Below are 27003 nucleotides of genomic sequence, written 5' to 3' on the forward strand. Positions count from 1 at the left end.
CAATGTATTGATATATAGTTGCTCACAGTAGTCTCTGATGATCCTTTGAATCTTTGTGGCATCAGTTGTAATTTCTCCTTTTTTGCCTCAAACTTTATTTATTTGGGTCTTCTCTCTTTTTTCCTATGTCAGTATTGCTAAAGGTTTATCAATTTTGTGTATCTATTAAAAAAACTTTTTGTTTCATTGATCTTTTAAAGAAAACTTCTGCTCTGATCTTTATTATTTCTTCTACTAATTTTGGGCTTGTTTTGTTCTTGCTTTTCTAATTCTTTAAGATGCATACTGTATTAGTCAATTCTTATGCTGCTATGAAGAAATACCCAAGACTGGGTAATTTATAAAGTAAAGAGATTTAATTGACTCACAGTTCTGCACCATTGGGGAGGCCTCAGGAAACTTACAATCATGGTGGAAGGGGAAGCAAACATGTTCTTCACATGGCGGCAGGAGAGAGAAGCATAGAGCAAAGGGGGAAAAAGCCCCTTATAAAACCGTCAGATCTCATGAGAACTCACTCACTATCATGAGAAGAGCATGGGGGAACTGCCCCCATGATCTAATTACCTCCCATGAAGTCCCTCCCACAACACATAGGGATTACAATTCAAGATGAGATTTTGGGTGGGGACATGGCCAAACCATATCACATAGTTAGGTTGTTTATTTGAAGTTTTTTTTCTTTTTTTAAAACTTTTGTGATGTAGGCATTTATTGCTATAAACTTGCCTCTTAATACTACTTTTGCTGTATCCCACAGGTTTTGGTACGTTGTTTTTCTATTTTGATTTTTTTTTAAACAATTTTAAAATTTCCTTCTTAATTTCTTCATTGACCCAGTGGTAATTCAGGGGCGTATTGTTCACTATTTCTGTGTTTTTACAACTTGCAAAGTTGATCTTGTTATTGATATCTAGTTTTATTCCATTGTGGTCAGAAAAGATACTTAATATAATTTTAATTATTTTGAATTTTTTTAGACTTATTTTGTGGCCTAATATATAATATATCCTTGAGAGTGTTCCATGTTCTAAAAAGAAGAATGCAGATTCTGTAGCTGTTGGATGGAATGTTCTGTAAATGTTTATTAGGTTCATTTCATCTATAGTGTAGATAAAATCAAATGATTCTTCATTGCTTTTCTGTTTAAATGATCTGTTCAATGCAAAATATGGGGTGTCAAAGTCTCCAGCTGTGATTATATTGAGATCTCTCTCTCTTTAGCTCTGTTAATATTTGCTTTTTATATATGGATGCTCCGGAGTTGGATGCACCCAATTTATATTATTATATTTATATTACATTTCGCTGTCTGAGAGGTCACATATCTCTGTCATTGCAGGATTGGTCACTGATTACTTAGTTTGTTTGGTGAGGTTGTGTTTTTCTGGATGTTCTTGATGCTTATGGATGTTCATTAATGGCTGAGCATTGAAGAGTTAGGCATTTATTCCAATCTTTGCAGTCTGGGCTTGTTTGTACCCATCCTTCTTGAGAGGACTTTCCAAGAATTCAAAGGGGAATAAATGTTGTGACCTAAGCCTGTGGTCACTGCAGCTGTTTCAGCACTAGCTGTTTCATTCCTAAGCCCAAGAATGCTGCAACTCTTGAAGACTCCCAGATAATCAGCCTTGTTGGACTTAGGGAAGTTAAGAGAGCATTCTCTGGGTTACCGGTTGAAGTCTCTTGCTCTCTTCCTTCTGTTTCCCCTAATCAGAAGGAGTATCTTTCCACACTGGGCTGCCTGGAATTGGGGGAGGGGTGATGCAGGCACTCCCATGGTACCATGTTGGGTCACACCTGAAGCTCATGTTCTTCCTGATGAGTACAGTACTGGGGCTTACCCAAGGCCCATGGCCACTACTTCCTGGCTGCTGCTGATGTTTATTCAAGGTTCAAGGTCACCTTACTCAGCAGGTGGCCAATCCTGCTGGGACTGGGTCCATCCCATCAGGGCAGCAGATTCTCATCTAGCCTAGATGGGTCTAGAAATGCCACTGGGAAGAAAAGGCCTGGAATCAGGGGCTTCAGAAATCTGCCTGGTACTTTATTTTACAGTGGCTGAACTGGTATCCAGCTTGCCAGACCAAGTCCTCTGTAATATTCCTTCTCCCTTCCTCAAGCAGAAGTCTTTCCCCAAGCTCACTGCCTGGAGTTGGTGGAGGGTTGATGTAAGCACTCTAATGGCTACTAAAGCTGGTATTGCATTGGTACTGCAACTCCACTGCCTTCAAAACCAGCAGAACACCAGGGCTTATCTAAGGACTGCAGTTCTTGTGGCCTTACTGCCACTCAAATTTATTTGGGATCTCAAACCACTTTATCAGCCTGTAGTGAGGCCAGCCAGGACTTGGATACCTCTTGCTGTGGCACAGGATGCTCATCTTGCTCAGGGCTGGTCTAAATGCTCCCTCTGTGGGCACCAGTAGAATTCTGCCCTTTGTTGCATTCTATTGTGATAGGGCAGCACTGAGTTTCAGTACAAAGATTCACACTTAGTTTGCTCTCCCTCCCTCAAGCACACAGAATCTTTCTCCATGCTGCACTGCCTGGGATTGAGTGAGGAGAGGTAGGCAACGCAAGACTGTCCTTTCTATCTTCTTCAGTGCCTCTTTCCATCTTAAATGTTATGAACATTAAAAAATAAATCTGTGTGTGGACAAATATTTTAATTTTTCTTGGGTTAATACCTAGGAGTAGAATTCTTGGGATAAATGTTTAGTGTATGTTTAGCTATATAGTGTATGTCCAGGCTGTTTGTTCGAAAGTGTTGTGCAATTTTATACTCCCAACATCAATACATAAGAATTCCAGTTGCTCCACATTCTTGCTAACACTTACTATGTTGTTCTCTTTAATTTTAGCCATTATACTGTTGTACTGTGCTTTCTAATTGTAGTTTTAATTTACATTTTCTTGATCAGGAATGATGTTAAGCATCTTTTTATGTGTTTATTGGCCATTTCAATATTTTTTGAGGAAAGTGTCTGTTTAAATATTTTATGCAATTGATTTTTTATTTTTGGTTTTATTGAGTTCTTAGAGTTTTTTTACATATACTGGTCACAAGTCTTTAATCATATGTATACATATTATACATGTATTGCAAATATTATTTTCTCATTTATGCTGTGTCTTTTGAAGAGCAAGGGTTATTTATTTTGATAAAATATAATTTATCACTTTTTTCTATTTTGAGTTGTGCTTTTTGTGTTTTTCTTTAACAAAGAAGTATTTGCCTAATATTTTTGAAGATTGTTCAGATTTTTTCCCGTATTTTCTATGTTTAATAATTTTAGCTTTTGTTTATAGGTACAATTTATTTTCAGTTTATTTCTTTCTATGGTGTGATGTAACTTTTGAGGTTTATCTTTTTACATATGTATATACAATTCTAGTAGCATTTGTTGAAAAAGCTATTCTATTTCATTAAAATACATTGGGACCTTTGTTTAAAATCAGTTGATTTGTTAATAGTATGAAGGGCTGTTTTTGGACTCTCAGATCTTGTAGGTTTCATTTCACAACATCAGAATATAGCAAATATTGCAATAAAGTGAGTCACATAAATTTTTTAGTTTTCCATTGCATATAAAAGTTATGTTTACACTATATTGCAGTTTGTTAAGTGTGCAATAGCATTGTCTAAAAAATGTACATACCTTAAATAAAGGAACACTTTATAGCTAAAAAATGCTCATGATCATCTGAGCCTTCAGTGAGTCAATCTTTTTGCTGGTAAAGATCTTGTTTTGTTGCTGATGACTGCTGACTGATCAGGGTGGTGGTTGCTGGAGGTGGAAGTGGCTGTGGCTATTTCTTTAAGTAAGACAGAAATGAAGTTTACTGCATCATTGACTGTTTCTTTCATGAAAGATTTCTCTGTAGCATGTGATGCTGTTTTATAGCATTTACTTAAGTGGGACTTCTTTCAAAATGAGAGTCAATCTTCTCAAACTCTGTCACTGACTTACCAACTAACTTTATGTAATATTCTAAATCCTTTGTTATCATTTCAGTAATGTTCACAGCATCTTCACCAGAAGTAGATTCCATCTCAAGAAACCACTTTGCTTGCTTATCCATAAGAAGCAACTCCTCATTCATTAGTTTTATTACGAGATTGCAACAATTCTGTCACATCTTAAGGCTCCACCTTCTAATTCTAGTTCTTTTGCTATTTCCATCACATCTGCAGTTACTTTCTCCACTGAAGTCTGGAACCCACTCAAAATCATCCATAAATTTGAATCACTATCTATGACTCTATAGCTTTATGAAATTCATTTCTTAAATAATAAGATTTGAAATTTGAAGTTACTTCTTGCTCCACATGCTGCAGACTGGATGTTTGTTAGCAGGCTTGAAAACATTAATCTCCTTGTACGTCTTCATTGGAACTCTTGGATAACTGGCTGCATGGTCAATGAGCAGTGATATTTTGAAAACAACATTTTTTTCTGAGCAGTAGGTTTTGACAGTGAGTTTAAAATATACAGTAAAACATGCTGTAAACAGAGATGCTGCCATCTAAGCTTTGATATTCCATTTATAGAGCACAGAAGCAGTTGATTTAGCATAATTCTTAAGGGCCCTAGGATTTTTGGAATGGTAAATAAACACTGGCTTCAACTTAAGGTCACCAGCTGTGTTAGCCCCTAACAAGAGAGTCAGCCTGTCCTTTGAGACTTTGAAGGTAGGCATTGACTTCTCCTCTCCGGTTAATGAAAGTCCTAGATAGCATCTTCCAATGCAAGGCTGTTTCATCTGCATTGAAAATCTGTTGTTTAGTGTAGACACTTACACCAATTATTTTAGCTAGATCTTCTGGAGAACTTGCTTCAGCTTCTATATCAATGCTTACATCTTCACCTTGCACTTTTATGTAATGGAGACGGCTTCTTTCCTGAAACCTCATGAACCAACCTCTGCTAACTTCAGACTTTCCTTCTGCAGCTTCCTCACCTCCCTCAGGCTTCATAGAACTGAAGAGAATTAGGACCTTTCTCTGGATTAGATTTTGGCTTAAGGAAATGTTGTGGCTGATTTGATCTATCCAGACCTCTAAAACTTTTTCCATATCACTTTCTTATCATTTGTGTTTTCACTGGAGTGGCACTTTTCATTTTCTTTAAGAACCTTTTCTTTGCATTCACAACTTCATTAACTGTTAGTGAATTGCATTTATTAACTGCTTGGTGGAAAAGTCCTAGATTTCAGCCCATCTCAGCTTTTAACATGCTTTCCTCACTAAACTTAATAATTCTTAATCATTAATAAACGTGGGAGGTGGAGGTTGCAGTGAGCTGAGATTGTGCCACTGCTCTCCAGCCTGGGCAACAAGAGTGAGACTCTGTCTCTAATAATAATAATAATAATTCTAATAATTCTAGCTTTTGATTTAAAGTGACAGACATGTGACTCTTCCTTTCACTCGAACAATTAGAGGTCATTGTAGGGTTATTAATTAGCCTAATTTCAATATCATTGTGTCTCAGGGAATAGGAAGGCCCGAGGAGAGGAAGAGAGATGGGGGAATGGCCAAACAGTGGAGCAGTCAGAATACACACAATATTTATTGATTGAGTTCTCCATCTTATATGGGCATGGTTTGTGGCATCCCCGAGCAATTATGATAGTAATATCAAAGATCACTGATTACAGAACACAATAGCAGGTATAATAATAATGAAGATTTAAAATATTTTGTGAGGATTACCAAAATGTGACACAGAGACACAAAGTGAGCACATGCTGTTGGAGAAATGGCATTGATAGACTTGCTCAGTGCAGGGTTGCCATGAACCTTCAATTTGTGAAAAATACAGTATCTGTGAAGCACAATAAAGCGAAGCGTAATAAAACAAGGTAGGCCTACACAATTCAATAGTTGTTAGTATATTCACAGAGCTGGGCAACCATCATCACAGTTAATTTTAGAAAAATTTCACCAACCTGACAAGAAAATCTAAATGTATTAGCATACACTTCTCTTTTCCTCCCAATCTCCCCCACGCCTAACCCTGGGCATACAACTAAACTACTTTCTGTCTCGATAGATTTTACTATTCTGGACATTTCCTACATATAGAATTTGTATAAGTTATAGGCTTTGTTTGGTGACTGCCTTCTTTCACTTAGCACAATGTTTTTAAGGTTCATTCATGTTGTAGCATCTAAAATCCTTCATTTTAAAATTGATGATCAACTAATATTCCCTTGTATAGATACAGGACATTTTCTTTATCTTTTCCTCTGTTGAAGTACATTTGAGTTGTTTCCACTTTTAGCCTATTATGAATAATGCTGGAATATTCATGTGCAAGTTTTAAAATAAATGTATGTTTTTGTTTCTCTTGAGTATATGCTAGGTCATATGATAGCTCTACGTCTAACATTTTGAGAAACTGTCAGATTGTTTTTCAACGTGGCTCTACCATTTTGCTCTCCCATCATCAGTGGTAGAAAGGTTCAATTACTCCACATTCTCACCAATACTTATATTTCTGTTCTTTAGATTGTAGCCATCTAGGCGGATATAAGGAGTTATCCCATTGTGATTTTGATTTACATTTCCCTAGCGGTTTATGATGTTGACAATCTTTTTATGTAGTTTTTGGCCATTTGTATATCTTCCTTGGAGAAATGTCTATTCAAATCTTTTGCCCATTTTAAATTGGATTATTTGTCTTTTTATTATAAAGTTGTAAGAATTCTTCATATATTTTACAGACAAGTCCCTTATTAGATATATGATTTCCACATCTTTCCCCCCCATTTTCTGGGTTATCTTTCCACTTTATGATTGTGTTTTTGAAGTAAAAGTTTTTAATTTTCATGAAGTCCAACTTATCTTTTTCTTTTGTTGTTTGTGCTTTTGGTGTCATATCTAAAATGCTCAGCCTAACCTTCAATCATAAGGATTTCCTGCTATGTTTTCTTCTGAGTTTTACAGTTTAGCTTTTACATTTTAGTCTATTATCCATTTTGAGTTGACTTTTGTGTGTGGTGTGAGGAAGGGATACAACTTCATTCTTTTGCATGTGGATATGCAGTTGTCCTAAAGGGTTACCTTCTATCTATAGATTAGTTTGGAGAGAATTAACATTTTAAAAACATTGAATCACCCAATCCGTGAGCATGATATAGCTCTCCATTTATTTTAAGCTTTCCGGAATTTCTCTCAGGAATGTTTTTGTAGCTCTCAGTTCTATGTATATTTCATTAAATGTATTCCTAAGTAGTTAATATTTTTTGGTATTGTTTTAAACATTTTGATTTCTCAAAGAACTAAGAATAGAACTACCACTCTATACAGCAATTTCATTACTGGATGTCTATCCAAAGGAATATAAATCATTATATTAAAAAGATACCTGCTCTTGTGTATTTACTGTAGCACAATTCACAAGCGCAAAGTTATGGAGTTGACCTAGTACTGTCCTCAGATCCTTCCTCTCTGGCTCAGATGAATGGGAGCAGTAATGTGAGTCAGCCATAACAATCTTCTTAGGAGAATTACTTCTGCCTTTGGATCTGCTTAGAGATAATTCTCATTTGATAACAATTTGCCTTGTTTGTCTAAGCAAAAATTAACAAAAATTGTAATAGAAAGAATAATCATATTGCTTCACATTCCTTGCTTATTCTTGTAGTCCTTATGCTGAAAATGCACATATCTCAGTGTTAGTCTCACCACTGCCGCTTCTCTTCCTGCTTATTTACACAGTGCTGGGTGCTGGATGATCCTCACACCACCCTATTAGGTAGGTAATATTTTGATCTTATTTTAAAGATAATCTCCCAAGTGTGACACTGCTTTAAACACATTTTGACTCCAAGGGAGCTCTCATTGGGTCTAAGTTTTCTCATCTTCAAACTGAGGAAGGGACCTGAATAATGATTTCCGAGGCCCCATGTACTTCTGACAACCTCAAGTGGGTCCTTCACAGAATTGCAAGGATGTCTCTAGGTGCAGCATTGGTTCCTGGCCCTTTGAAGGGGTGATTCTCAGTGTCAGTCTGAGGGCTGGGAAAGTTCAGTCATCTCTGCCCAGTGGCCTTCTCTTGATCTCCACACTGTAATCTCTTTTATCCCCTTCCCTTTGCAAGTCTTTTCCTAGCCTGGCAGGTCAAGCATTACCTGATAAAAGTCTCAATAAAGACCTGTACTCAGAAAGGAGGAAACTGCTCTCCACCCAAATCCTATTATAGCTCTGGGATTTCCCTGCTGCTCTGGAATTCACTGTCTCTCTCTCACACACACACAAATTAACATTTAATCAGGATTTTCTATGTATTTTTCTGCTATAAACATTTCTCATGTTAATGATAGTTCCTAATTTGGTCTTAAGGACAAATTGAGGTACTTTTGAGATAATAACTAGAAAAAGAATGTAAAACCTGCTCATTATTACAGGGGAAACTCATCTTGAATTACATCAGTTTCTATAATCTGATAATTCTATGGTTTCCCAGGCAAATCTCATGTATGGGTGAGGCAGGAGAGTTTGAATCATGGTTCATAGCTTTCAGAGGTCATTTTTAGCCTTTAATATGAGGCCTCAGTAGAGAAGTAATTTCTTGTGCTTTTGAAATTCTGATCCATTCAAGTTGAAGGCCACACTTAAAAGGTAAGATTTCTGGCTGGTCATGGTGGTTCATGCCTGTAATCCCATACTTTGGAAGGCCAAAGTGGGAGGATCACTTGAGGCCAGGAGTTCAAGATCAGCCTGGGCGATATAGCAAGATCCTCTCTCTACATTTTTTTTTTTAAAGCAAAGCAAAACAAAACAAAAACAGGTGAGATTTCTGTTGAGTGTACGTAGCAACCACCTGTAGTAGAAGGTCCTCTAAGCCAGTGCTCAGTTCTCTGGGCTCCAGACCTAGCTTTGCTGCAAACATTCTGCTTGCTTTTAGCAAATTCACTTTGATTGTCTGGGCCACATTTCCTCATCTCTAAATAGCTGACTTGAAAGGCATTGAATTTATTTTATTCATCAGTAAATGTTGAACCTGCTCTGACTTCATTATAGGTTGTGAGAATTAAGTGATAATATTTGTGGAAGAGATTTACTGTAACTCTTTGTGATGTAAGCTTTGTTATTTTTTCATGGTAGATATGCATGTTGACAACTGTTAATTCATTTTCACTATGTTCTATAATTTGTAAAATAAAGGCATGGAATTAAAAAACTAAAACATTCTCCGTAATTATCTCTGTCTCCTCCTCATGCACAGATCATATCATGTACGTACTGTTCACTGATGTATTTATTCCAGGCACCGTGTGCAGGGCATGCTGTATAATATGTGTTAAATAAATTTAAAAAATGGCTTATAAACATAAAATGGCTAAGCTTTCAGATAATACAGAGAATGAAAACAATTTTCTAATTTTAAATTTGTGAAGATTTTTTGAATAACGATTTCTCTTTTGGATGAGGGTCAGGTGAAATGGGCTCTCAGGGTAGATGATGAGAGTGTAAGTTGGTACAAGTTTAATTGAAAGCAATTTGGTATCAAGAATCTTAAAAAATGCCAAGGAAACTTATTCTTGTTAAAGAGTTTCACTTGCAGTATTTATTCTGTTTAAAGTTTGTCTAGGTTCCAAACTGCAGCTGACCCCAAGAAAGTCAACAACCTGGCCTTTTTAAAAGAGATACAAGACCTGGCAGAGGAAATTCATGGAATGATGGACAAGGCAAAAAACTTAAAAAGACTTTGGGTAGAACGATCCAACACTCCAGGCAAGTAAACCTCTCATAACTGTGACACTACCTACCTGGACATAGCTTAAGGAGAGCTGTGGAGGCTATGAGAACCCAGAATGCTAAATGCTCAACTCCTGCCTGTGCTAAACTTTCATAGTGAGTCTTTGATGGATGAGGCCAGCACCTGCAGACGGTTGTGGAGGGTGGAGCTGGATTCTCTCTCCTCAACCCCCTGGGAAGGCACCTTGTGCACTGCACACACTGCATAACCTTCAGAGGGCTGCAGCCCATCCTGACTTTGTCTCCACAGTTACCTTCTCACCACTCTGCCTACTCCTTTACACTCTTCGGCTGTTGTCTTCCTTTCTTGCTTTCTCTTATTCTGTTTTTAAAATCTGTCCCCACCTTCCCCAAACACACACACACACACACACACACACACACACACACACACACACACACACACACACACACATTCCCATTTCATTTCCTCCTTCTTGTATATTTGGATTGGTCTTTTCCATGTTAGTAACCCTTTAAGACTGGCCTTGGATGATTTATTTACTTTGATTACAAAACTTTTGGATTATTGGGGTGGATTATTCCCTAAACAAAAGTAATTTCTGTTTATTATAAAGAACATCCACATTATAAATGGCTTCATCTTATTTATAAATCTATAGTAGGGAAAGTTAGGATGGATAAAGATCTTAGAGAGTTTTGCTTACAAATGGAGAAGTTTGCACCTCAGAAATAGGCAGCCAGTTGCCTCTCTTCACATCCCTGAGTCATTGCCTATTGTGATATTTGTTAATAAATGGGGGCATTCAGTTAAATTTGAAATTTAAATAACAAAAATTTGTTAATATATGTATGTCCCAACTGTTACATACTTGGGTAAGAAATAATTTATTTCTAATCTGAAATTGAAATTTAACTGGATGTGTTCTATTTTAAATTTGCTAAATCTGATAATCCTAAGTATATAGCTCCAACTATAATTCCTATGTAATTTTTTCTTTCTTCATGGAGTGTATACAAAACCACGAAATAAAGAGTTTGGCAGAAACATGAAGAATGGGCTTCCCAAGGCAGATGGCATTATGTGGTATTTTTAAGAGACAAAATAGCACCTTTGTCCAGGATGGGGCAGGGCTGGCCATGGCCTGCCTGAAAGCTGATTTCACAATGGACCCAAAATGTATCAAAATAGACCAGAATGGTTCCAAACACCAAATGATGGAGTTCTTATATTACACTCTATTGTGGGGTCATTCTACTTTTATAAAATTTGATTTTCAAATGAGGTTTTTAACGTGCTATTTAAAGAAGAATTAAATTTTTTTGAGATGAAGTCCCCACTTTATTTCTAGTTTTCTATTATTTGAGCCATTTTCTGTGATATATGTAACTTAAAATAATCTGAAAAATTATAATTTCACTTTTTTCTCAAGTTTTTCCTTCATTTTTTTCTTTTTTAAAAAATTTTCATTTATTCCCTCTCTCCTATCCTGAATTTTTGCAATGCCCAGTGAAATTAGATACTAATGAAATAATACAATACCCTTTGGCAAATTGTTGAAATTTGGTTTACCAGTTAAATTTTTTCCATGAATATACTTAGATTTGGAAATCTATGGTGATAGCTTTCTTCAGATAAATCTTATGAAGATAGATTTATTCTTCAGTTTTGGTGTATTTGATTTTTGGGCCAGGGCTCTTGGATACTCCATTTGACTTTAGAATTAAAAGTAGGCATTTAGCATGTGCTTTTTCATTGATGATTGAACTAATATCTCTTAAACCTTCTTTATTATAGATTCTTCTTATGGTTCCGGTTTTTTTACAGTAAGTATCTTAACAATAGTTTGAAAATTAGTCTTCAGAGACAGAATGGTTAAGTTTACAACACTGTTTTTAAGTTTACATTTTCAAAGATTATTTCTAATGACTTGTATAACAATTGTATAGAAGCTGGATTTGAGAGAGCCAAGGTCTTTGTAGATATGGGCTAAAAGACAAGTTTGAATTTTCTGAAGCAAGGCTCTGGGTCTGTGAAAAGCAGAGGTGAAACCTGAGGCCAGCAGGTGGTGGGCGATCCACAGAGTTGCTTTGTAAGATGGGTACAGAGTTTATCTGATCCCAGGGATGGTCTGAGATTTGTGCTTGGCACATAAGCGGTGACTCCCTCGAGGCACGAAGCCCTCAGTTAAGGAACTAGTTATCCACAGGGGGGATTTTGACCTCCAAAGGATATTTGTCAATGTCTGGACATATTTTTGGTTGTCATAACTGTGGACCAGTTAGGGAGGGTAATATTAACCTCTAGTGGGTTGAGGCCAGAGATGTCGCTAAGAATCTTACAAAGCACAAGACAGCTTCTACAACAAAGAATCATCTGACCCAGAACATCAGTAGTCTGGTTGATAAGCCTCAAGTTAAGGTGCAACCCTGACAATATTAAAAATTCTTCCTTGCTCATATTGCAGCACCAGACACTGACTGACTGTACAGGACTTTGTAGTAACATTGCATTAACAGAAGCATATGTGTCTGTATCTGTTTAATTCTAAGAAAGATTTAGACAGCTCAAAAAAAATATGCCATAAAACCATTAGGAGAAAAGTAAAAGAATAGGGGCCAGCTAATGGATTGGAATGAAGCAAGAATGTCAGTGCATCCATTAAATAATGACACTAGCAAAGAGTATTGAACAAACACTCATCTTAACTTGGAGATTTCTGATGCACCAGGTCAAAAGGAAAATATGGGACACACACTCAAAATCTTACAAATAATGAAAGAACTTAAAAATAGAATAAACCATCACTTTAATGATTAAATTAGCATTTAAAAAAGAAATTATAATACCTGATGCTTGTGATGTTGTAGCTTACTGATATAATCTCATATGGTTGTGACAATAAAAAAAGATATAATAATTTTTGGAAAAGCAACTTGATTTTCTTGCTCCGTAATTGTTCTGAAAATTAATGTTATGTATAATACAAGGGAAATAAAAAGCTGTATGCATAAAATGTTCATTGATAATGATGGATAATTCAAATTTCCCAAAGTAAGATAAGTTGACCTTGATGGCCTTCTTAGTACAGTCACTTAATAGTAAGTATGGTATGTGGAAAATGAGTATGTTATTAGATCAAGTGTAAAAAGCAGAGGACAGTATCATATCCATCGTATGTTTGCGATGTAAAAACATTTCGGTGCAAAGAATTGAAGGAAAAAAGATTTGTTACAATGAAAGAGTTCTATGTTGCTTTTTTATTATAGAATTCTGATAAAGATGTTATACCATTTGATTTTCACTGAGAGTGAAATGGCTATCTGAATAATCTGAGCAGAGGAACGGTGGGACTTGAGTTATGTTTTCGGAGGATTTCTTTGGACATTGTGTCAAGCAGAGACCGACGGTAGCCAGGGTGGAAGTGGGAGCCCACGTAGGGAATCAGCTCATCCTTCTATGCGACATTAAATGGAGGTATTTTAGAACAGACGCACAGTTAGTGAGGGAGGTAGTGAGATGTGAGGGTGGTTTTGATATATTTTGGAGGTAAAATCAGTAGGCTCTGTTGATGAATGTGAGGTAGGTTATGAGAGAAAGAGAAGAATCAAAGATGACTCTATGTGGTTTGACCTCAGTAATTGGAAAAATGGAGTGGCCATTTACTGAGGTGGGGAAAGACTGAAACAGGTTTTTCTGAGGGGAGAGGAGGAGAGGGTATAAAGGGAAATCAGAAATTGATTTGGGGGATGTCAGTGAGATATCCAAGTGGCATTGCCAAGGAGGTTGTGGGAGTTTCCAGTTTGGAGCTGAGATAAACTCTCTTGGCTGGATATATCAATTTAGAAAGTGTTGGTGCATAAATGAGACTTCAAGGTCATCAAGGGGGAGAGTGTGTAGACAGAGCAGAGAAAGAGGGCTGAGCACCGAGCACTTGCATTTGAAAAAGAGTATCAGGCAAGGAGGAGGAAGGTGAGAATGTGGGGTGTCGTGGAAGCCCAGGAAGGCAATTTTCTAGGAGATGGGGATGATCCATTGTCTCAAGTGTGGCTGATTGATCATGTAAGAAGAGGATGGAGAAGTGCCACTGGGATTAGCAGCATGGAGTTCATTGGTGATGTTGACAAGAAAGGCTCTGATGGAATGATGAGGGTAAAAGCCTGACTGGAGTGGGTTTAAAAGAGAGTGGGGGCACTCCGGGCTCGGTGGCTCATGCCTGTAATCCTAGCACTTTGGGAGGCTGAGGCGGTCCAATCACCTAAGGTCAGGAGTTCAAGACCAGCCTGGCCAACATGGTGAAACCACTTCTCTACTGAAAATACAAGAAGGATCCAGGTGTGTAATGGCAGGTGCCTGTAATCCCAGATACTCGAGAGGCTGAGGCAGGAGAATTGCTTGAACCTGGGAGGCGGAGGTTGCAGTGACCTGAGATTGTGCCACTGCACTCCAGCCTGGGTGACAGAGCAAGACTCGGTCTCAAAAAAAAAAAAAAAAAAGAGAGAGAGAGAGAGAATGGGGGCAAGTAAGTGGAGACAGAGAGTATATATGACTCAAGATGGTAGGCTGTGAAGCAGTGAAGTATGGGGTGGAAGCTGCTGGGCATTGCAGAGGCCTTTGCTGTCTGTTCCTACCCTGCTGGCTCTCTAATTTCTCCCCAGCTAAGATGGACAGTTCCCCGAGAGCTCAGACTCCTGGTCACAGGGCCCCATGTCAAACACATGCTGAGAGTATTTTGCTTTCTGTTCTTCCCTGAAGTCAGTTCAGCTTGAGAGGGCAGGGGAGCTAACAACCCCATTGCAACCCACAGCTGGGGTGACCACCAGACTCACATTGCCTGGGACTGAGAGTCCCTTGTTCCAGAAAACATCTCAGTCCTGGGCAACTGGGGAAGGTTGGTCCAACTTCCCCCAGCAATGGTTCAACTCTGGGCAGTACCTTTGTTCCTGAGAGGCTTTGAGGGTTCAAGCCAGCATGGTCTGTGCAGGTCCTTGATGGCTGCATTGACTTTTCCCTCTTTCCTGTCTCATTCTTTCCACCTCCTCAGCTCCTTCTTCCTGGGACCATCTCCTGAATAAGCCACCTATATACAAGTCCTTGTTGCAGGGGAACCTAAACGGAGACAGGAGATATGGATTTATTTTCCTTCTTTATTATTATTATTATTTTTTTAGAGACAAAAAATGCTCTGTCGTTGAGCTTCAAACTCCTGGGCTCAAGCCATCCTCTGGCCTCAGCCTCCCTAAATACTGGAATTATAGGCGTTAATCACCATGCGTGCGTGCCTGCCTGCCTGCCTGCCTGCATTCCTTCCTTCCTTCCTTCCTTCCTTCCTTCCTTCCTTCCTTCCTTCCTTCCTTCCTTCTTTGCTTCCTTCTTTACTTCCTTCCTTCCCTCCCTCCCTCCCTTCCATCTTTCCTCTCTCCTTTCTTCCCTCCCTCTCTCCCTGTTCAGCACAGATGGAACCATCCATTTTTTTCCCTAAATTTTTTCAATCGATGGTTTATTGAATCCAAGGATGCCTAACACACAGATATGAAAGGCTGACTGTACTTCACTGTGTATTTCTGAAAAACAAGGTCATTCTTGAACATAACCACAGTACAATTATTAGAATCAGAAAATTAACACTAATACAATAGAATTATTTAACCTATAGACTTTTTCCAGATTTGCCAATTGTTCTAACAATGTCCTTAACAGCAAAAGAAAATCTTGGATCATGTATTGCATTCAGTTGTCCTGTCTTTAGTTTCCTTTGTTCTGGAACGGTCTTTGTTTTTATTTCATCATGATTTTTGAATAGATCGCTTATTTTGTAGACTATCTATCTCAATTTTGGGGTTGTCTGATGTCTGTTCGTGATTGCATTTGGGGTTTTGTACTTATGGCAGGAACAGCTTGTGTTTTTTAAGATGGCAGATAATAACATGCTGATAGGAATGAACCGATAGAGGGGAAAAGAGAGGAGAATTGCTGGATGATGCTCTCGAGGGGTGGTAGAGCAGGAGGGCTGAGCTCAGCCTGAGGACTGAAGCACTGAATTTGGCTGGGGATAGATTTTTTTTTTCTTTTGCCAGTGGAATATATGATAGATTGTGAGAAGAGAAGAGAGTTGAGTGGGTACTTAAGGGAAAGATCATCCAGGGAGGGACCAGGGGCACGAGGGCAATGGGGACAAGAAAGAGGTGTTGGCAGAATGGAATGTGGGGCCTGGTAGGGCCAAAGAGTCGTTAGAGTTGGGGAACTGTAGAAAAGGAGTGGGGTTGGTCATCGAAGAGTGAGGTGCATAAAGTTGTAGCTATTGATAATGAAAACAAAATGAAGATTTTGACCAGAGAAACGGGTGATTCAAGCAGGTGGAAGAAAATATCATTGGATGGAAGGGAGATAAAGTAACAGAGGGGATTTGAGGATCATTAGATATGGAAATTACTGAGAATGGTGGCTGAAGTCATGCCGAAAAGCATGGTAGTGTGCTAGAAGCCAAAATCCTCCAGAAATGGAAAGAGCTCATTCTGGGAGCTTCCCAGGACCCTGCTGAGTTCTGAGACCCTCTTTTCATTCCACTGAGAGTGGTGTGAGGAAGAGGGAGTGTGTCTCGTTTGGAGTAGTTGGACCTCTGGAGAATGCTTCTTTTTCTGTTTGTTTGTTTTAACTCTATCTCATCTGAAAGATAAATGCTGTGACTTTTATGAGTGGTCTAAAATGCAGGACTCACTTTTATTGAAGAAATGGGAACTAGGCAGCAAGAAGAGAACCAGCAACTGCGGAGCTTGGATCACAGAGTGTGGGGTAGTTGTTACTGGGATGTCATGGAGCATTGGGGTGTTTTTCCACCTAGGGAGAGCACGCGGGCTCAGTGAGGCACTGGAGACCCATGTTCCTTCTATTTTTGCACTTAGCCATTCTTGGCATATAATAAGAAAGCCTCCAGTATCTAGAGAAATCCAAAGGCTCTATACTATGGGCCAGCTGCATTTGCCTTCTGATCAAGCCATCAGTGCTCAGTGAAATGTTGGGTTTTCTTGTTCATATTTGAATTACTCTCTTTTCTTTATCATTTACATGTAAAGAATAGATCATTACATTCTTATCCAGGATCTATGTCACAGACTTTGTTGCTTCAAAAACTGTAGAAGTTGGTACAGCTTGTTACAAAAATCGGCCTTCTTTTTCTTCTTACCCCATCCATATTTTTTCCCTCCTTGTCCATATTTTTAAGCCATTAAAAAAAAATCCTCCAACTGCACAGAATAGTTTTAACATTGTGTTCAACAGATTGGCAAATCTGTTCAATGTAGTGATATATTAAGTGTGAGTTTCTACTAGGAGAACGTCTACAATTTTGCACCTTTGTAGCATCTGTCTGTCTCATTTACTTTATTAATAAAACTCCAGAGGGAAACTTTTGGTATTTTTTTTTCCCATCAGATGGATCTCAATAAGACCGAGGAGGTAATATTGAAACTGGAGAGCCTCCATCAGCAGCCTCATATCTGGGATTTTCTACTTTTACTGCCGAGACTACACGCAAGCCGTGATCATGTGGAAGATGGCATGGATGTTGCAGTGAACCTTCTCCAGACCATTTTGAAGTGAGTGAAAAAGAAAAACATAACTAAGTATCAATATGTTGTTTTTTTACCTTATTTTTAAAATGGGATATAAAAATTACTAATTGTTGGATTTAAAAAAAACCTCACAATAATGTTACCTTGAAACAAGAGGAGCTTCTGCACCTCCACGAACGTCCCTCATCTGTCTGTGTACATATTTTATATACAGGCAGTGATGTTGTTCAGAGCGTGTGCTCCCTGATTTAAAAAAGTCAGCGCCATATTTTAATATTTCATATGTTGTTATAGTTTATAAATGGCCAGTTTTAATGGCTGCAGCATATATCATTCTGGTAAAGTACTATATACCGTAATTTACTTAATAAATTTGGCATTGGATTTTTGGTTGTTTCTGAGTTTTTCACTATTAGAGATAGGCTTGAATATAATAATTTCAACTAATTTCTTAAGAAATTGTGCCATAGTTGCCCAATATAGCATTCAGAACTGATAAGCTCAGTTGCTTCAGTTGTGTAATTCAGTTAGCTGGACGTTGGTCTCCTATGCTGGATTTGACCCCCATGTTACCTGGGGTGACCTTTGGGAGCATCCCTTCCCATGGTGGGCTTCTTATGCCTTAATCAGCATGGCCCTCTTTTATAACCAATTGAATTATTTTGCGTAAACTCATTGTATGAATAATGGGTTTTATTATTTTTCATTAGCAAAGGTTTATATTCTTCTCTGTTTTTTAACTGTTACTTATTCTATCTGCCATTGGTGAGAGCCACATTACCCTTAAGCTACAACAAAAAGGGCCCTGTCCTGGGGCCTGTGCTTTGGGGAGGTCCCCGCTCTGGCTTTCCCTGGACTGTGCCTCTGCTCATGGCTCAGAATGCCCATGGGGTGAAGGGGATGTGTCCACGGAGCCCACACACCCTGATTCCCTCTCACCCTGGAGTTCCCTAATTTAATGACCAGAGCAAGGTCAAGCCTCTTTTCTGGCCCCTCCTTCTGAGGGCAAGTCTTACCACTGGACTGTGGCTCCTGCAGCCCAAGGGTATTCTAGGGATGGCTGCAGCCATTGGCAGGAGTGTGGGGTAGGAGGCACGGGTGCTGTTGGGCTTTGTAGGCTGGAGGACCTACCTGTGTGCACTGAGGCCCCTTGAGGTACAGACCAAGCTGAGGGTGGGGAGCACATAGGGGAGGAGTGGGCTGAAGGTTGGGGCCAGGGACAGGTGCTCCCCAAACTCCCACATTCTGGTGCGTAACTCTGAGGATCAGAAAATTCTAAATTTGAATGTAGCTTTCCAAGTTGTTATGAAGATCTATTTGTCAATGTAGGAAAATGGAACATATTTTGATAGTTAGTTAGCTTGATTTATAACTTAAATATTTGAACATATTTGAAATGCCTCCCTTTGTATTCTTGCCCGAAGCTCTGACTGTGTTAGCAGTGAACAACGAAAATAATCTGGCTATTCTGAGAGACGCAAAATTTAAAATGAGAAGATATTGATGACAGTTGTTGAACCATATCAGCTTCAGTATAAATTGTATTTCCATATTTGGCTTCAGTGGCATGATATCAAGAAAATCTGCATTCATAGAAGTATTTGCAAGTGGTACCAGGTTTCAGTGATATATCTTATAATCCTGGGATATGCTTCAATACACAAAGTTGTCATAAAAGATTTTTCTTGATGAAAATCTACAAGGAAATAATCTGTTTGGAAGCACAGCTTGTGATTGTGTTGGTCCCATGTTGCTAAAATGCAGATATATTCCAACTTCTGTTGAGTGCATTTTCTAATCTACAAATTTAAGCATATTTATTTATAAAATAAAATATTAATATTTTAAAAATAAAATTAATATGTATATGTAGATTCTCCCTCCCCAAAGCTCCTTGTTCTTTGAAACAGTTTAACAGCCACTGATTAACCCTTGACCTATTCAGATCCATAGGTTAAGACAGGGTGGAGGATTGAGGTACATGGTATTGCCCCCCAAATATTAGACTGATTATCTGAACTTGAAGCAGCCAGGCTGACTGTTCATTGGCTTTTCTAACATAGCAGCCCTTTGCACCCTGGCTGGCCTCATCAGCTGCCCTATGGCAGGAAGAATCAACGCTGCATATAAAATAACACCTATGGCAGAGCCAATGCAAACTTGAGTTCTGTGTCAAAGGCAGAGTGGAAGATGGCCTAAGTTCTCAAGTGTTTCAAGAGAAGACCTTACCTCTTACATTTAGTTACTAGTTCAGGGAGTTAGGGTCACATTAAAGCCACAAAGAATGCTGACATGTAAATGGTCCAGCCACATCTTGCAACAGCACTAGGGGCCCAGTCCATTGGATGTAAGTAAACCTAGAATTGATGCTACTTGTTTTGCTAACTACCCACTCATATTGCTTTTTGTTTTGTTTTGGTTCTAGTTCCTTAATATCCCTAGAAGATTTAGATTGGCTTCCACTCAACCAAACTTTTTCCCAGGTTTCTGAACTTGTACTGAATGTGACCATTTCGACACTGACATTTCTGCAGCAACATGGAGTAGCAGTCACCGGTATGGGTGCCTTGTAGCTATTGCTATATTTCAAAACGTTTAACTACTTAAATTCATTGACAGTTGACATAGAGCTAAAATGATGTTCAAAATGATTTAATTAAAATTTCACATTCAAAAAAGTATCAATTGTTTCTGTTAATACAAGACAAAAATAGAATAAAAATTTGGAACTCGAAACTGAATTTGACTTTCTACCACTGTTGAAATTCTGCAGTCATTGCTAATATAAATGATATTTTTAAGTTAAAAATAACTGATTTTAAAATCCTTTGACTTTATTTCATCTAATATTAGACCTATCACTAGCTCTGTGATTTTAATCTTTCCTCTCTCTAAGCTCCTATTGGGAGGAAATATTTTAAAAATGGCAAAGCTAGTAAGAGGAGGCAGGTTGATGTGGACTTACAGAGTCCCTAACTAAATAAGCAGCCCTACCACAGGGGAGGGAATGGAATTATATAGCTCTTTTCTTGATCCAGGATATTATTATTTCCTGAATTGCCAATTGAGTCTGAGCATTTTACTTTTAATTCCCTTCTTTTCTCTATTTTTCTATCTTTGGCTATTTCTCTAAGGGAAATACAGTGAGAGAACAACAAAGTTGGAATTCATCCACCCATTTATCTGTTCATCTGTCCATCCATCCACCCACACATCCATTCATCCATCCATCCATCTGCCTACCCATTCACCCACTAAACAACTCATCAACCTCTTTATACATCTATCCATCTATTCGTCCATTAATCCATCCATCTATCCATCTATTCGTCCATTAATCCATCCATCCATCCATCCATCCATCCATCCATCCATCCATCCACTCACTCATCCATTCATCTGTCCATCCATCTACCCCCCCATTCATCTACTCACCAACCCACCAACCCATTCATCTGTTCATTTATTTATTCATTCTCTCATTGAATAAACAATGAGCACTTCCTATGAGCCAAACACTTCCCCAGACAGTGGGAATAAAAAGCTGAATAAGACATAGTTCTTCAATGAGAATGCATGGACATAGGGAGGGGAACAACACACACCAGGTCCAGTCGTCGGGTCGGGGGAGAGGGGAGGGAGAGCATTAGGACAAATAGCTAATGCATGCGGGTCTTAAAACCTAGATGATGGGTTGATAGGTGCAGCAGATCACCATGGAACATGTATACCTATGTAATAAACCTGCACATTCTGCACTTGTATCCTGGAACTTAAAGTTAAAAAAAAAAAAGGCATAGTTCTTACTTTCAAGGAAGTCATGTTTAGTAAAGGAGAGAGATATGTCAATAATAAAAAACAAACAAACAAACAAAAAACAAAGACCACAGAGTAAGGATCTGACATCTGCTTCAGGAAAAACTTCAAGGAGGAGTTTTGAAGGGTGAGTTGGAGTTTATCAAAGAGATGAGGGAGCATTTCCAGGAAGAGAGAAGACTGTGTGAGATACTTGGGCTTGCTGAGAGCTGTGAATGTTTGACATTCAGTGTGTCTGAGGTACAGTGGGCGGTAGCAGGGGGTGGCATAGAAAGGAGCCCAAGCCAAAACACGAGTGGCCATGGAAGCAGTAGAATTAGATCTGCATTATAGAAAGACACTCCTGGGACGGTGTGAGGAGTAGATTGGAGGCAGGTAGTTCTGGGGTTCAGGATCCTGGGAGCAAGTCTTCCATCAGCCACTTTCTCCTGAGGTCTCAGTCTCCTGAACTATTATTATTATTATTATTAGAGATGGAGTCTCGCTCTTTTGCCCAGGCTGGAGTGCAGCAGTGAGATCTTGGCTCATTGCAACCTCTGCCTCCTGGGTTCAAGCAATTCTCCTGCCTCAGCCAACCAAATAGCTGGGACTACAGGCGTGCATCACCACGCCTGGCTAATTTTTGTATTTTTAGTAGAGACATGGTTTCACCATGTTGGCCAGGCTGGTCTCAAACTCCTGACCTCAGGTGATCTGCCCTCCTCGGCCTACCAAAGTGCTGGGATTACAGGCGTGAGCCACTGCGCCCAACCCTGAACTATTGTGCAATGAGATTGTTGTACACAGAGATTTCTACAATCCCATTCAGAATTTTGCTGCTTCGTGGAGCAAACTAACATGAAACCCTCTATGTCCCCAAATTCCACCTTTCCACCTGTTGCTTCTTTCTTCTTGTTGCTTGTGGCTCAGCACAGTGAGACCCACATGGAAATGTTTTTTTTTTTTTTTTTTTTTTTTTAGCTTTCTGTAAGAGAAAAGCTAGCTCATTAACGTTTAACTCCATTTTCAGGTTAGGTTAGTTCCACTGGGAACTATTTCTTATGCTGAGAACAAAACCCAGAGGTGGGGTGCGAGATGAATAAAACACCTCATCGAAATCTTCCCAGTGACCTTAATTTAACAAACTCATTTAGAAGCTCAAGTTTTTGTACATCATCCAAATTACAACAACAAATTTGCCTTACAATTGAAAATGTAATTACCGTTAAGAATGTAATTAAAATAAACAATTTTCTATTAACTCTCCAGCGAGTCAAAGCTAAGGAACACTATTACAAAACATACTTTGAGAGGTAACTAAAAATTGTCTTCATGTCTCTTGTCTCCAAGAAAAATTCTTTTGCCTGATGAGCCAATTCCAATGTGAAGAGGAAGGGATGAGTGGCCTCATGTGGCTTTAGGCTACTGGTCCAATTATGTTATGCACTGAAACTGTTAATCTACACATTCTGAATTCTCTGTTGTTTAGCAACAAATTTCTGAATCCAAGTTGTCTTTCACTTTTTGAGAAAGACTTTATACTTTTATAAGTATGCTACACTGATGTCACTATTTTTTCTCTCCTTTCTGGAACTCTGTGAGTAATTCTAATACCTTCTGAGACCAGTAGAGATTAATAGTTACAGCTCAGCTTTGGAAGCCAGATCATTTGGGTTTGAATCAGAGGCTTAATCTAACAAGTGGGACTCTAAGAAAAAGGGGATAATTACAGCACCTACCTCATAGTGTTGTTGGAGGACTAAGTGAGACCTCCCATGGTATATTCTTAGTCTAGGTCCTAGTACCTCTTCAACATACAATAAATGCTGGTTTTAATCTCAGACACCAATCTTTTTTCCTCCCATGATGCCATGTAAAGGCAATCAGACTGGAAACAAAAAATCTTGTATTTCTGGGATTTTCCCCATCTTTAATACCTTCCTGAAGTCCCCGTTGACTTGGTCTGTCTTTGTGAATGTCATGGATCCTATGAGATAATGCATGTGAAAATGGCTTATCAGTGGCTGGCAGGTGAAGGGGCTCAGTCAGTGGGTGTTGAATCATCATGATCTGAAACAATTTAATTTCTAAATGAAGGTTCAAGGTTCAAACACACCTAGAAATTTATGTTTTTTTATGTTTGCAGTTGCTGAGGCATACTCCCCAGAGATTTTGTCATACCTTGGGGGTCTTCAGATTTATGTTTTGAATGTGTCACTTCTAGATAGTGCCATGGGTTTTTTGGGTAGCTCATGAATTTTATATGTTGATAACTTGAGTTAGGGGAACTTTTTCTTATGACTTCAAATAATTATTGAGAATACAGTTTTAAAGACTCCATAGTATTTTATGCTATGGATATACTATAATATATCCTTTCCCTGGATACTAGACACTTAACTGGTTTTCAATATTTTATCAGTATAGAACCAATAAAATATTGTCGTACCTTAATTTTTGCTCAGATATCTGATTAAGCTTCTTGAGAAAGACTTTTAGAAGTGAAATTATTGGGTTCAATGACTTGAATTTTATAAAGCTCTTGAAATATGTTTTAAAATTATCTTCTGGAAATGTTGCAACCATTTGTGCCAGGGAGCATGGGACACTTCACCATTCTCTCTATAGCAGCAAGTGTTTATTCTGTTTGCTTTTTCTATTTGATGCCCCAGTGGTGTTTGGTCTTCATTTGCTCTTCCTTTAGAGGTGAAAAAAGGTATTTTTTTTTTCTGGATTACATTAGACATATCAAAATATTCAAACAACTGCTGGTGTAAATCTTTTGTTGTTCCAACAGAGCCAGTTTACCACCTGTCCATGCAGAATATAGTGTGGGATCCACAGAAAGTCCAGTATGATCTCAAATCCCAGTTTGGCTTTGATGATCTTCACACGGAACAGATCCTGAACTCTTCAGCTGAACTAAAGGAGGTACACATGCTTGACTGCTTCTCACACCGCTGGGTCTTTCCTGGAGACTGGATCTAGAGCATGCTGCTGGGGCAGGGTGAGCGGGTGCCACAGGAGAGGCAGCCAGACAGGAGAGTTCGGCCAAAACCCGAGCTCCTTACACAGAAGAGACCCCTACTGTCTCCAGCTTTTCTAGAAGTGTCTCTTTCTTCTTACCATGTAGTTTTATCCCAGAATGGAAAGGCAGCTTAGAAATAATATGACACTTGATTGCTCTGGGAACTAGCAGTGGGAGAGGCCAGGTCAAGTGAGGGTGTGAGATTCTGAAGACAGTGCTAGTGGGGTCCAGGTAGGAAGATGGTGCACCAGCTGTAGTGAGTTGGGGATACAAGTGGGTGAATTTACAGGTAAAGAGACAGTTTTCATTAGAAGAGTAGGAGCTGTACGTTATGGATGCCAGCTGGGTTCACCAAAGTTGAGCCTCTTCCCTAACTAGGTGAAATAAGGGAGTTGGACTGGATGATCCCCAAGACCCAGTTCACTGTTGGTATTGCTGAGGTTCTGGGAGATATCTTTTAGTTACAGAGTCCCTTTTGTCACTCCAGCCCATTTGTAGGCACTTCTGCTTTGCATGGTGCAGGTCCAAGAACTATGCGGGACCTGGAGCTTTGGTCCATAGACTCCACCTCCAGGGTTAGAGCATTTCTGGTGCAGCTCCTAGGTCAGTGTTGAGTTAGGAATGTTTGGAGAGGACCCACTCTCTTCCGTTAGGATCTCAGTCCATGCTGGTTATGTAGATTTTGCTCACTTTTTTGTGAGTTCCCCACAACCTGGTCTTCCCAGATAGCACTTTTCACATTTCAATGCAGCTAGTTTGTGTTCAGTCTGTTGCTTTCAGTATTTAGACTCTGGATCTGTGCTCTCAGTCTCGGGGGTTAGATGGTTGGGTTGCAGCCAGCAGACCCTCATGCTGGCTTGGTGTTTGAAAACCCAGTTCTACCAGGTAGGTTTAGGCTTCACCAAAGTATACTAAATTTTGTGCTTCTTGTATCCCTGGCACAATTTTATTAATCATCTCACAATTTTATGAACTATCTACCTACCACAGGACTTGAAATTGTGACCCTTGGGTTTTCTCATGGATGCTGATGTAGATGGAATATGAAACCCCAGTTGGCTGACTTTTATTCTAGTTTTCTCCATCTTTATAACCCCGTTTTCTCATTATATTATAGTTTGAGTGAACTGTGTAAAACTTTTACCTTAGAATGTTCAATATATTGAGATTAGAATTAAAAGGAAAGAGATCAGAAAATACCACTGTGTATATCAACAAAGCTCCATGGAAATTGTACATCATGTGTGTGAGCTTTCTATTGCTGCTGTAGCAAGTTACCCCCAACATAGTGCCTTAAGGCAACCGACATTTTCTTTTATCATAGTGTTCTGGAGGTCAGATGCCTGAAATGGTCTCACTGGGCTAGAATCAAGGTGTCTGCAGGGCTGCAGTCCTTCTTGAGGTCAAGGGGACATACTGTTGTAGGGGAGGAAAAATTCTTTTTTTCTCTATTATTCCATCTTCAATGGCTGGGGCTCATGAATTAACCTGATAAAAGACAGATAAACAAGAGGAAAACCAGTTATTGTGTAGGTATGTATGGGAGTTCACAAAGAGAAATGTGTAGATCTTCCCTGATGACCATTCTGTTTTTCACTTTCAGTATAGTATTCAATAAATTACATGAGATAATAAATACTTTATTATAAAATAAGCTTTGTGTTAGATTATTTTTCCAATTGTAGGCTAATGTATGTGTTCTGAGCACAGTTCAGGTAGGCTAGGTTAAGTTTGGTTATGTTTTGAGGTTGGGTGTACTAAATGTGTTCTTGGCTTATGATATTTTCAAGTCATGATGGGTTGATGAGGATGTAACCTCATTGTAGATCAAGGATCACCTGTATTTTAAGGAAGCAGCCAGATTATTAAGGCTTATATGCCATCCAAGGCTATCTATACAAAGGAAAGGGGGTTTGGGGTTTCTGAGTAGCAAGGCAAGTTATGGGAAGGTGAGGGGAGGAAATATGTGGTGAATGAGTTATCCTGTTTTGCAGAGAAATCTCCCAGGTGATCAGAGTTATTTGGAGAAGCAGCTCTCTTTTTGGTAGGAGACATCTTTACAGATGAAAATTATCTTAATAATGTAAATTTTCCTTATAAATCTGAATTTCCTTGACCAAAAGGAAATGTATACTCTATTTTTAAACAGTTAGGGAATGGTAAGAAGTTTTTCCTGCCTCTGCTGGTTTTCAGTTTGTCTTCAGCTCAAAATAATCCATATGCCAAAGAAACATACTTTGGGGTGGCATATTCTGTTTTCTTGCTTTTTCCAGCTTCTAGTGGCCATCCACATTCCTTGGGTCTGAGCCTCTTTCTCAGTCATCAAAGCCAGCAATGGCAGGTCTAGTCCTTCTCATATCCCATCACCTGGGCACTGACATTTTTGCCTCCTTTCTCCAATAAAAACTCTTGTGGTTACACTGGGCTCACCAGGTTACCCAGGATAATCACCCATCTCAAAGCCAGGTGATAAGTAGCCTTAATTTCATCTGCAGCCTTAAATCTCACTTGCCATACAACATAACATATTCATGGGCTCTTGGGATTGGGACATGGACATCTTGGGGGACCATTGCCTGCTTCCCACCCTTCGTAAGTGTAATTGCCTGGTGAGCTCTTCGTGCCCACTGCATAGACAAAACCAATTCACTGAGACTGCAGTATTGCAGTAGAGAAAGGGTTTAATTAATGCAGAGCTAGCCAAGGGAAAAAACTGGAGTTATTACTCAAATCAGCCTCCTTGAGAACTCAGAGGCTAGGGTTTTTTTTTTTTTTTTTGGATAATTTGGTGGGCAGGGGACTAGGAAATGAGTTCCGCCGATTGGTTGGGGATGAAATCACAAGGATGTGGAAAAATGCAAAAGTCTGAAAAACG

The 27003-nt window shown here is 39.0% G+C and overlaps 1 protein-coding gene across 1 annotated transcript in view; it reads left to right on the forward strand.

Annotated features, from left to right (window-relative positions):
* The window catches only part of ABCA13 (ATP binding cassette subfamily A member 13), a 471542-nt gene that overhangs the window by 38906 nt on the left and 405633 nt on the right, over positions 1-27003 (forward strand). The window contains 5 exon segments of the mRNA XM_031013046.3: positions 9597-9748; positions 11532-11560; positions 17166-17329; positions 19731-19861; positions 23898-24031. Coding sequence (XP_030868906.2) covers positions 9597-9748; positions 11532-11560; positions 17166-17329; positions 19731-19861; positions 23898-24031 — 610 coding nt within the window.

The sequence above is a fragment of the Gorilla gorilla genome, chromosome 6 (genome assembly GCF_029281585.2).
Source record: "Gorilla gorilla gorilla isolate KB3781 chromosome 6, NHGRI_mGorGor1-v2.1_pri, whole genome shotgun sequence".
NCBI lineage: Eukaryota > Metazoa > Chordata > Mammalia > Primates > Hominidae > Gorilla > Gorilla gorilla.